Source organism: Hylobates moloch, unplaced genomic scaffold (assembly GCF_009828535.3).
Source record: "Hylobates moloch isolate HMO894 unplaced genomic scaffold, HMol_V3 SCAFFOLD_10, whole genome shotgun sequence".
In the NCBI taxonomy this organism is placed as follows: domain Eukaryota; kingdom Metazoa; phylum Chordata; class Mammalia; order Primates; family Hylobatidae; genus Hylobates; species Hylobates moloch.
Genome location: NW_026652285.1, coordinates 33,835,256 through 33,848,184, shown reverse-complemented (window position 1 = coordinate 33,848,184; position 12,929 = coordinate 33,835,256). Strand labels below are relative to the sequence as shown.

The following is a 12,929-nucleotide window of genomic DNA, read 5'->3' as shown; positions in this document are numbered from 1 at the left end:
AATTATATTTAAAATTATGATGTCACATGGTCACACTGTTCAAAAACCTTTTTGCAAGATTCTGGAGCACGTTAATTAGAAATGAGCCCCATATCACTGGTACCTCATGTGGTGGCTGTAGGATATGGTCCTTGCTGGGGTGCTGGCAGGGTCACCCAGCCCTAAACCCCACTGTGTTATGATATTCTTTCAAGCTTGAGTTTTCTTCCCTTACTTCTTTTTTTTTTTTTTTTTTTTTTTGAGATGGAGTCTTTCTCTGTCCCCCAGGCTGGAGTGCAGTGGCGCGATCTCGGCTCACTGCAAGCTCCGCCTCCCGGGTTCACGCCATTCTCCTGCCTCAGCCTCCCGAGTAGCTGGGACTACAGGCGCTCGCCAACACGCCTGGCTAATTTTTTGTATTTTTAGTAGAGACGGGGTTTCACCGTGTTAGCCAGGATGGTCTCGATCTCCTGAACTCGTGATCCGCCCACCTCGGCCTCCCAAAGTGCTGGGATTACAGGCTTGAGCCACCGTGCCCGGCCTCCCTTACTTCTTTACCTATGAAACCCTTCGTATCTTTTTTTCAGCCTTCTCTGCCTAACTCCTTTCACAGAGGTAGCAGCCTTGCCGCTCTGTTAGTGGGTTTATGTTATTCAGCCTCATGTTAGTATTACTCCTTTGCTTGTTCATCACTTCCAACAGCCTTCTATCAAGTTCTTTTCCATCTCTTCTTCCTATCCCCAAAATGTGGGTATAAGTTCTAAGCCCTTTGCTCTTTTTTTCTAGATACAAATGGTTTGCAAGCTTATTTTAACTCAACATTCACTGCTTATAGGGGTAGTGATTCTTACGGTGCAGGGTAGGTTGGTGGTAGGTTACGCCTAGTTTAAAATTGTTCCTAGGTAATTGTGAGACGCCCCAAAAGAAGTTTCTCTTCTTGCTTCCCCCACCCAAGTTGAAATCCCTACTCTTACTCATTTTCCCAGGACAGCTTCCTACTCTCATGACTCTGGCCTCTACACAGCTAGTATTTCCCAAATCCACAGCCTTTGGCCTGAACCACTCACCACATGGCAGGCTTTTGTTTATCATGATCTGTGACACAGATCCGTTCAGCATGTTTGAAATCTTTTCTTTTGGAACTTTCCCCTTTCTGCCTCTGCCATCTTGCCTAAAAGTTACTTTAAAATGTTGTTTCTTAGCTAAGTAATGAAAAACAATTAGAATATATTTTAAAGAGTAGGTGAAAAATCCACATAAAATTAAGCCAAGTCTGAACTAGCCAAGCTAGTAGCAATTTATGTACTTAATTTGTAGAGTTAAAAAATTATAAGTCATTCTAAACACACACTTCAGTATAAAAAATAATTAAAAACCTATATTCACCCTCATATAAAACCATAACATTTTACCTTAGTTGCCTGTTTTTCCCCCAAGAATAAAGTATTACTGATATAACTGAAATCCTCCATTAAGTCCTTCCCATTTTGCACTCATCTCCTTCCCTTTCCAGAAGTTACCACTGTCATCAAGCTGAAGTCGGCCATTCTCATGTGTTTTGTACTCTTACTGACGAATATTCCAATTAACAGTGATGTAAATTTTAAGTTTCAGACATCATAATTTTTATTTGTTTTTTGTAGAGGCAAGGTCTCACTATGTTACCCAGGCTGGTCTCAAACTGGCAGCCTCAAGCGGTCCTTCCAACTTGGCATCCCAAAGTGTTGAGATGACAGGCGTGAGCCACAGTGCCTGGCCTTATTCAATTTCTTTAATGGTATTGGTTCAGTTGATTTGTTCTTCTTGAGTCAGTTTGGTTAATTTATATATATATTTTAGAGTTATTTGCATTTTCAGATTTAACTTTATGAAGTAGTCTTATAATTTAAAAACATTTATATAGTATCTTAAGTTACTCCCACTTTCCACTCATTGTTTATTAGTACCTTTTCTTTTTCTTTTAGTAGTTTTTCCAGAAGTTTCTCTTTTGTTTTGAAAAAAAAAGTTTTCAAATAATCAGCTTTTGGTTTTGTTGATGCTGTTCACTTTTCTATTTCGATAAGTTCTGTTCTAATCTTTATCATTTCCATCCTTCTGCTATCTTTAGATTTATCTGTTGTGACTATCTGGATTATTTAGATTTTTTTTTTTGTCGGGGGGAGGGTCCTGGACGTTATATGGCAAACTTACATGGTAACATAAAGAAACTTTTTTGGCAGGGCATGGTGGCTCATGCCTGTAATCCCAGCACTTTGGGAGGCCAAGGTGGGTGGATCACATGAGGTCAGGAGTTCAAGACCAGCTGGCCAACATGGTGAAACCCCATCTCTACTAAAAATACAAAAAAAAAAAAAAAAAAAGCCAGGCGTGATGGCACATGCCTGTAATCCCAGCTACTTGGGAGGCTGAAGTAGGTAATAGCTTGAACCTAGGAGGTAGAGGTTGCAGTGAGCCAAGACTGCGCCACTGCACTCCAGCCTGGGCAACAAGGGCAAAACTCTGTCTCAAAAAAAAAAAAAAAGAGAGCAAATTGTGATTATGCAAAGAGGTCTTGATACACTCAACTAATACTCATTTCAGCAGAATCTTTAACTTTCCCAGCCCCTGCTCCCCCTTTCACACCCTCCTGGAGTAATCTTTGTACAGTGACTACTGCTGTCCTTGCTTCCCCAGCTAGAGAGTGAGTGAAATTAGGGAAGGGCAATGTCATATTCACCTTAGATCTAGTCTTTCACATGAGGAATCCATTCAATAATAGTATCTGTAAGGCTGAATTTCTGACATTGAAAGGGAGGGGGTCCACAGACATCTTTAACCACCTGCATAGTTCCCTATTTGGGTCTTGTGTGGTCTAGACTGATGTGACTACACAGAGCTATATAATACTACAAATGTTTTCCAAAGCTAAATGTAAATTATATTTTGATTATCCACATCGCTGGTCCCCTCCATTAGCACAGACAATTGATAGTTGGCTATATAATTTATCTACTATTCTGGATTAGCCACACCAATGATCTTCTTCATTAGTGTAAATAATCTAGAGTTCCTCATCTATGGCAGTCATGAGGCTGCCAAATTTGCTTTATTGTAAATTAAAAATTATCTAAATCTAGATTTTAGGGATAAATTCCACATGCTTTTAATATATTTCCTATCTGTCTTAACAGAAGTGACTAGTAAGCATCCAACTATAATTGTTTTTCTTTAATTGAACAAACATAAATGCTAAAATTATACCCCTCTGCTTTACAGAGGTAAGCAAGCAAAAATTGTATATCTATGTGATTTGTGTGGTAATGGAAAGCTTATGTGAATATGTTCCCTAAAAGATGTTGACAACATCTGAATGTTTAGTAACGAGGGATGGACAGAGCAGTAAAAGATCTAGAGATGATAATTCTGTAAAAGAAGTCTCCTTGGCTGGGCATGGTAGCTCACTTCTGTAATCTCAACACTTCGGGAGGCCAAGGAGGGAGGATTGCTTGAGGCCAGGAGTTTGAGACCAGCCTGGGCATCATAGTGAGACCTTGTCTCTACAAATAAACAAAATTAGCTGGGCACAGTGGTGTGTGCCTGTAATCCCAGTTACTCGAGAGGCTGAGGTGGGAGGATCACTTGAGCCTGGGAGGTCAAAACTGCAGTGAGCTGAGATAGTGCCCACTGCACTCTGAACCCTGTCTCAAAAAAAGTCTTCTCTACTTGGTGCTGAGAGATTTCCTGTACAACTTCTCTGCTTTGGAGATAAAGAAATGGGACCAAAGAGAAAAACTGGGTTGTTTACGTCACATGGTTGAGTCAACAGCAGAGCAAAAACTGCAACTGAGGCTCAGAGCCTCATCCTGGCTTTCATAAGCTATGTCTCACCCCCACGGTTGCTGCTGCCCCAAACGGAAGATAAACTTTATCTGTTTATGGATTCTGTTCAGCACTTTTCTTCTCCAGTTGCCCTACAATGTAGGTCTCCAGCTCCCAAGATCTACACCAGTGATGTGTCATAGTTGGAATTCAAGTGGTAACCTGCAATACCACTCACCCCATCCTGTTGCTCATACTTCTCATTCTGAGGACTCCCCAACAGTCTGCATGCTTTCTGCCTCCTGACACCAGATCTGGTTTGATATTAGTTTATCTTGGTTTCTAGGCTACTAGAAGCCTACCTGGAGACTGGGAATAATACATTCCTTTTTAAGAATTTTCTACTTTCTGTGCCACTGCCTTTCCTCTACTGCCTCAAGATTCTCAGAAGTATGGGCTCTGAGCCTATTCTTATTACATCCTTTCTCTGAAATAAGCTGCTGCTGTTTTGTACTTAAGCTTCTTCTGCTTTTGACACCTCAGCATCTAGAACACACACAGTTTGGCCTTTTCAGCTGGGGTTAGGGAATATGTTGGCTGGATAGGGAATCTGGGCATTTGTGGGGTAGGTGAGCAAGTCAATGATGCAGCATCTGTTTTTTCACCACTGAATGCCAGGGTTTACATGTATGTGATGTAGACTTAACTGAACATTGTACCAGGGAAAACTGGAGAACTAAGTAGAAAATCTAAAATCGGGCCGGGCGCAGTGGCTCACGCCTGTAATCCCAACACTTTGGAAGGCCGAGGCGGGTGGATCATCTGAGGCCAGCAGTTCGAGACCAGCCTGGCTAACATGGTGAAACCTAATTTCTACTAAAAAAAATACAAAAAATTAGGTGGGCATAGTGGCATGCGCCTATAATCCAAGCCACTCAGGAGGCTGAGGCAGAAGAATTGCTTGAACCCAGGAGGTGGAAGTTGCAGTGAGCAGAGATCACGCCATTGCACTCCAGCTTGGGCAACAAGAGCGAAACTCCGTCTCAAAAACAAACAAACAAACAAAAAACAAAAACACAACGAAAATCTAAAATCGGCTGGGTGTGGTAGCTCACGCCTGTAATCCCAGCACTTTGGGAGGCCAAGGGAGGTGGATCACCTGAGGTCAGGAGTTCAAGACCAGCCTGACCAATATGGTAAAACCCCATCTCTACTAATAATACAAAAATTAGCTGGGCGTGGTAGCAGGCGCCTGTAATCCCAGCTATTTGGGAGGCTGAGGCAGAAGAATCGCTTGAAACCGGGAGGAGGAGGTTGCAGTGAGCTGAGATTGCACCACTGCACTCCAGCCTGGGAAACAGAGCAAGACTCCGTCTCAAAAAAAAAAAAAAAAAGAAAATCTAAAATCATGCTATGGCTGTGTCAAAGCAATTGTGTTTGTAAGAACTCATGAGAACTGCTATCATACTGTTGACTATTATATTTGTCTGATTTTATGAACTATATTAGTTTTATCCCAACCTGTTCACGTACATGTAACATAATTAGAGGAATATGCTCTGATAGCTTGTTACTCTAGCAGGGAGGGGAGGGGTAAACCAGTTGAAAACATATTAAGTCTTACTTTAATGTTTATTAAAAAGTAAGTATTTAGAGTTACATTCTTTTTGAGTTCATCTTTCAGAAAACACTCCCTGACAACAGAATGCTTTATGCCCAAATGTCATTCAAACTTACGTGTCCATAATGGCCTTTTTGCGCACAGTGATAGCAATATGCTAAGGCTGATGGTCTTGAAGGGGTCTTCGGCTTTTTGGGTGGTCCAGGTTTGGTCTGCAACATGAATATTTGTGAGGGTTTGTTGATGTTAGAAGAAAATTAAAACCTCATTCTTTCCAAAAGAGCTTTATAGGTAAGGGATTCCTTAGAAGTTTCTTAGAGTTTAGTATGGAGACCTGTATTCAGGCGATTCCGTATATTAAAGTCTATAACATGGTAAGAACAATTCTTTTACTCTTAATGTCAATGTGTGCTTTCCTCTCCTCCTTCCCTCCTCATTCCATTTGGCATTGTGCCAAGTACTGTGTTCGGTATCCAACACAGTATAATGGGCCAGCAGAATATGACAGGCATATACATAATTACAAAACAATGTCAATACAGCGACAGTAGTATGTACAAGGCATTAATGGAGTGGTGAGGGGGACTCCCCCACCAGCAGATGAGGTTAAAGAAGGGTCAGAGAAAGTTTCCCTGCAGGTGTAAAACTTAAATTTACTCTCAAATTAGGTGTAAATCAAATGGAGAATCTTAGGCAGAGGGAACAGAATGAACAATGACATGGAACTAAAAAAGAGCATACATGCTGCCAAAATATGACATACGTAGCCGGGTGTAAATGGAAGACAAGGCTGGAGAAAGCAGGGCACAAGAATGGAGGGCCTTGTAAGTCAAGTAAAGGAGCATGAGCTTTATCCAGTTTTAAGTGTCGAAGTTAGGATAGTTGTAGTTTGGGCCAGGCGTGATGGCTCACACTTGTAATCCCAGCACTTTGGGAGGCCGAGGTGGGCGGATCACGAGGTCAGGAGTTCAAGATCAGCCTGGCCAGCATGGTGAAACCCCATCTTTACTAAAAATACAAAAATTAGCTGGGCATGGTGGTGTGCGCCTGTAGTCCCAGCTACTTCAGAGGCTGAGGCAGGAGAATCGCTTGAACCTGGGAGTCGGAGGTTGCAGTGACCCAAGATCGTACCAACGCACTCCAGCCTGAGCGACAAAAGCGAGACTCCATGTCAAAAAAAAAAAAAAGAAAGAAAACTGGTATCACTTGGTCATTGAAAAGATGTGGGGGATGAGGGAAAGGAAAAATCAGGATGCCTCCAGAGTTTGAACTTGGGTGAACAAGGATTCAGAAAAAGTAGAAAGAGAAAGAGGAGCAAGTTTAGAGGGAAAGTTGATGAAGACTGTCTTGGATATGAAGTATCTAGGTAAGGATCTCCAGGAGGCAGTTTCTATGTAGAGACAGAAGAGTCTGAGCTGAAGAGTAGATCTGAAAGTAATCAGCATAAGAGTGAAGGCTGAAATCACTAGAGTGGACAGGATCACATGGACAGTGTAAGAGTGGCTGTGGGCTGAGGAAGGAACCCTGAAGACATCAGTGTTTAAGGGGCGGGCAGAGGAGCCTGTGAAATGGACATAGAAGGGAAGGTTAAAGGATGCAGAGACATAGGAGAATAGAGTAACAGACTTTGGAGAGTTGTTTCAAGCAGGATGAACTGATCTACAATGTCAAATATAGCAGAGAGGCCTAGTGAGATTAGGACCGAGAAACATCCATTTGAAGTGGCAACTGCTCACAGATAACCTTACTGTGAAAATTCTGAGATATTCTAGAAAGAGTACAAGGCAGCAGGATGAACAGTAAAGTAATGCATACAAAGGTGGTAAAACTACAAAAAGAGCAAAGAAATCACTACTCATAAAAGCCAGGATCTGTGAACTTAACCCGGATTTTTTTTTTTCTTTAAAGCCAGGTTACTTCCAGTGAGGAGAAACAGCACACAGGATTTTGGCATAGCTGCAATTTTCTGTTACTTCAACATGGCGATAGTTAACTTGTGCATGTATTACATAACTAATTTATTCTTTTGCACATGTATTTTACATACTTTTCAGTATGTATATTAGGTTGGTGCAAAGGTAACTGTAATTGCAGTTTCTGCCATTTAATAGCAAGAACCTCAATTACCTTTGCACTAACCTATTATTTCAGAATAAAAAATGTTTTAAAAAATTGAATGGAAGTTGTAGGAGAGAGAAGTTATATATTGAGAAGCATGAAGGGGCAGAGTAAGATGAAGCAGTATCCAGGAAGGGGATTTGGGGAGTCTGTTTATAGAATGGGAAAGACTTGAACATCTGGGAAAGATAATGGAGATGGAGAAGTTGAAACCAGAGGAGGAAAGGAGATGATGGACACAGACCTCTGAGGAGGTGGTGGCTGTAAACAGGAGGAGAAAAACCTAACCCCTGCACACCCCCACGCTTGTGGATACTGGAAGAAAAGTTAAGGATCGGCTTAAACGTGGATCATTTTATTTCTTATGTTGTTTATTGAGAGTCTTTAACAAAGAGTGCTAGTCTGCCAACTAATTTTTTTTTTTTTGGACAAGGTCTTCCCCTGTTGCCCAAGCTGGAGTACAGAGGCACAATCAAGGCTCACTGCAGCCTCGACCTCTCAGGCTCAAGCGATCCTCCCAGTTCAGCCTCCCAGGTAGCTGAGACCACAGGGGTGCACCACTACGCCTGGCTACTTTAATTTTTATATTACTGGTTTTTAAATTTTTGGTAGTGACAGGGTCTCACTATGTTGCCCTGACTGGTCTGGAACTCCTGGGGTCAAGTGATCTTTTCACCTTGGCCTCCTAAAGTGCTGAGATTGCAGGCATGAGTCACCATGGCCAGCCCTAATTTTGTTTTTTCTTTGAGACAGCATCTCGCTCTGTCGCTCAGGCTGGAGTGCAGCAGCACAATCTCAGCTCACTGCAACTCCACCTCCTGGGCTCAAGCAATCCTTGGGTTTCAGCCTCCTGAGTAGCTGGGACCATAGGTGCATGCCACCATGCCCAGCTAATTTTTGTATTTTTAGTAGAGATGGGGTTTTGCCATGTTGCCTAGGCTGGTCTCAAACTCCTGGGCTCAAGTGAATTGCTTGCCTTGGCCTCCCAAAGTACTGAGATTACAGCCAACGTGCCCAGGCCCCCTAATTTTGTTTTTAATGTTGCAAACAGGTGTTTTGTAAAGGTTTTATTTCCTTGATATAGGAAAATAATGAATAGGTTATGAAAATCTTCTTCAGGTCAGGCACAGTGGCTCATGCCTATAATCCCAGCACTTTGGGAGGCTGAGGTAGGTGGATCACCTGATGTCAGGAGTCTGAGACCAGCCTGACCAACATAGAGAAACCTCCTCTCTACTAAAAATACAAAAATTAGCTGGGCGTGGTGGTGTATGCCTGTAATCCCAGCTACTCGGGAGGCTGAGGCAGGAGAATCGCTTGAATCTGGGAGGTGGAGGTTGCAGTGAGCAGAGATCGTGCCATTGCACTCTAGCCTGGGCAACAAGAGCAAAACTCCGTCGCAAAAAACAAAACCCAAACCCAAACCCAAACTAAACCAAACCAAAACAAAAAAAAACTACTTCAAACAACTTTACTTTCAGCTCTTATTCCCTAAAATGAAAAACTATAGCAAAACAATAACCTCAATAATCTTTTCTACTGAAAGCTACACAAAATGGAATTTACAACCTCAGGTATTATAAATTGGGATATAATAAAAATAACAAGTGTTTCATATTCTGCAATTAAAAATGGGATTCATAAATTAAGACTAGCTAAAAGTCATTAAACAGAGTTGTTTTTTTTTTTCTTTTGAGATGGAGTCTTGCTCTGTCACTCAGGCTGCAGCACAGTGGCACGATCTCAGCCCACTGCAACCTCGGCCTCCTGGGTTCAAGTGGTCCTCCTGCCTCAGCCTTCAGAGTGGCTGGGATTACAGGCACATGCCAGCACGCCTGGCTAATTTTTGTATTTTTAGTAGAGATGAGGTTTTGCCATGTTGGTCAGGCTTGTCTTGAATTCCTGACCTCAAGTGATCTGCCTGCCTCAGCCTCCCCAAATGCTGGGATTACAGGCGTGAGCCACCGCGCCCGGCCTAAACAGAGTTTTCACAGGTACGCATGTAAGCCGTGTATCACTTATTGCAGTGGTTCACAAATTTCTTCACATAGAACACTGTGAAGACATGAAATTATTAAGCAGAAATGATTTTCCACCCACAAAGATGGCTATATTATTTGATGTGACATCAAATTGCAGCCACAAGCATACATGGCTTAAGAGAAATAAAAACAAAAGAGATGATGTCATAGATATGAAGGCAGAATGGATGTTTCAAGGAAGAAACATTAAAAGCTACTGATGGGTTATATAAGATGAAGACTATGAAATCCACTGGACTTAGCAAATAAGAAGCTGTTGGCAAGTGGAGAAACTATTGTGAGTAGTTTCTTTTGAGGGGTAGAGGTACAAGCCAGATTGTAATGGATTTATTATAAGTAGAAAGCTGCTGAAGAACAGAACATAGATGACTTTTCCAAGAAACTAGGCTATGTATGCAAGAAGGGAAGGGGACAAGTAGAGCAGAATACAAGTCGAAGGATGCCTCCATCAGTGAGATTTACCAGAGTGCTGGGCCCATGGCATGAGTGTATGCATGCATTCCTTCATTAATTTGTTCAAAAAATAATTATTGAGGGCCTAATACATGCCAGACATTGTTCTAAGACCAGGTAACTGAGAAGTGAGCAAGATAAAAGTCATTGCTCACATCTCTAGTGGTGGAAGATAAACAGAGCCAGTAATACACAAACATACAAAATATTAGTGAAAAATAGTATGCAAACAATTAAAATAGTTATATGAATGAGAATCACTAGTGGTGACTTAGATTGACTTTTTGGGGGAGGCCTCAACTAGGATGGTCCTTTCTTATAGCAAGAAAAGCCAGGTATGTGATGTCTGGGAAACACCACTCTCGGCGTAAGGCATGGGGAATGAGTAGTACAAAGTCCTACAGTAGGAATAAACTTACCATATTTGAGGATTTGAAAAAAATACCTGTAAATTTGGAAGTGGAGTAGGTGAAGGAAGAGTGAAAGAGGACGTTCTAGAGGACAGGGAGGGACCAGATCATTAGGGCTTTATAAATCAGGGTGAAGAATATCGGATTTGTTTTAAGTGGCATGGGATGCCCGTGATGGGTTTGAAGCTAATGGTAGGTGATCAATAACTAGTTGGTAGCTGTCAGCAGGGATTGTGATGATAAAAAGGATCATCCACTCCCCAAATAATAAATGCTCTCTGAAAAGATCTATGTTCACAAATATTTCTATTTATGTTTGTTTGTGCAAATATAAGACATAACTTATCTCTTAAGTTTTTTAGGAGATGGGGGTCTTGCTATGCTGCTGAGGCTGGTCTCGAACTCCTGGGCTCAAGCAATCCTCCTGCCTTGGCCTCCAAAAGCACTAGGATTACAGAAGTGAACCACTGTGCCCAGCTGGTTTTACATTTTTTAATGGCTAAAAGAATAATAATCACCATAGAATAGTTTGCAACACATGAAAATTATGTGAAATTCAAATTGCAGTGTCTATAAAGTTTTATTGGAACACAGGCACACACATTAGTTTACAAATTTTCTATGGTTGATTTCATGCTATAAGGATAGAGTTATAACAGAGACCATATGGCCTGCCAGGCTAAAATATTTACTACCTGGCTCTTTATAGAAAAAGTTTGCTGACCCCTGACCTCGAACATAGGAAGTGCTCAACAAACAAATAGGTGGTGAATGAGTAGGTATTAAAGACTTCAACAGAGAGTGGAAATAAGTTATGCACCAATAAAGGTGGCGAAAGTAGATACAAACACTGAAAATCTCTGCTACTAATTGAGTGCACTAGAAAAAGTTTCACGGAATTTTTCCGAATTTAGTTATTTTATTGCCTAAATTTGAGGAAATAACAGGTAGTTCTCATGTATTTATCCCTTAGTAGGAATTTTTCATTCAAAAGTTATTGAGTTCCTACTTTGTACAATACATTGTAATAGACACCGCGAGGAATACGGAGATAATAGATGGAAGAGCAAATATAGTAAAGATTTTAAAAGATGAAAGCATTAGGGAGGCTGAGGCCTACAAAATGGAATTAAGTGTGCATCAAATACATATTTTCTACTAAAAAACTGCATCAGCACAATTTCTTCTGAGATGCTGTTAGGCCAGAGCCTGAAAGAACAAATCATATGTCTTGCTGCTATAGAATGAATCCTAAATGAGTTATTTAGATTTTAAAGAATTAAATATTTTACAATCAGTAACAAGCACATGGCACACAATTCAAAAGACACTAAAAGGTGGGGTGAGAAGTCTGTCTCCCACTTCTGTTCTCACTCAGTTCCCCTTTCCTCAACGGCAACTACTGTTACGAGATTCTCGTGTTCACAGAGACAGTACAGACATATACAAGTGTATGGATATGTGCATGTACTATATATGTACACACACATAATACAAAGATATATGTTTGGCTTCTTCAAAGAAAAAGCATGGAAGAAAAGGATTTTAAGGACTGGGGGCAATCAAGGGCAAAACTGGCAAACTCTTCCTAAGACCCGGATGCTCTGATAAAATTTAGTTATCCAATGCATTTTGGGATTATGTTCTAATGTGGGCTCCACTATTTACTGGCTATGTGACCTTAGTCAAGTTATTTACATGGTCTTTCCTTCATTTTACTCATCTGTAAAATGGGGATAATAACAGTAAGAGTGCTCCCTCATTAACATTGCTCCCTCATTAACACTGCTGTGAGGCATAAATGAAACATACTCATCTTACATAACAACCTATCAGTAAAACCTGACCAGGTGACCACTTCCTCTTGCAATAGATTCTTCACTTAGCTTCCCAGACAACACACTCTCCTAGTTTTCTTCCATCTCATAGGCTATTTCTTCTGCAGTCTCCTTTGTTGGTTTCTATCCATCTCTCTGTCCAATTACACTGCAGTGCCCCAGGGCTTAGTCCTTAGACTGCTTTTCTTCTCTATTTAATCTGCTCTCATCTAACAGTATAGATTTACATTAACCTTTACCCTTGCCATTCTAAAATTCTATCTTCAGCCTTGATCTCTGTTAACTCTACACTCACGTATCTCTATTAGAATGTCTAACAGGCACTTCAAATTTAGTTAGTTAAAATCAAATCCTGTTCTTCCCCCACCCCAAATATGTTCCTCCCAAAATCTTTCCCATCTCATTGGCAACTTTGTCTTTCCAGTTGCTTAGGCCAAAAACGGACAACCTTAACTTGTCTCTTGCTTATACCTCATACCCAGCCCATCAGCAAAGCTTGTTGGCTCTGCAAATACATCCACCTCTTTCCATTCTACCAGTACTGTCCTGGTCCAATTACTCAACTCTTGTTTGGATGATTACAAGAACATGGTAACTGGTCTCTCTGCTTCTATCCTTGCCCTCTACAGCCTACTCTAAACAAAAGATGATCCTTATAGCATGCAAATCA

The 12,929-nt window shown here is 41.1% G+C and overlaps 1 protein-coding gene across 5 annotated transcripts in view; it reads right to left on the bottom strand.

Annotated features, from left to right (window-relative positions):
* Positions 1–12,929, bottom strand: part of ZCCHC7 (zinc finger CCHC-type containing 7) — a 238,751-nt gene that overhangs the window by 3,453 nt on the left and 222,369 nt on the right. For all 5 annotated transcript variants that reach the window (XM_032164178.2, XM_032164179.2, XM_058445739.1 and 2 more), the window contains exon 7: positions 5,515–5,610. In XM_032164178.2, the coding sequence (XP_032020069.1) occupies positions 5,515–5,610 (96 nt within the window). The remainder of the gene's footprint in view (positions 1–5,514; positions 5,611–12,929) is intronic.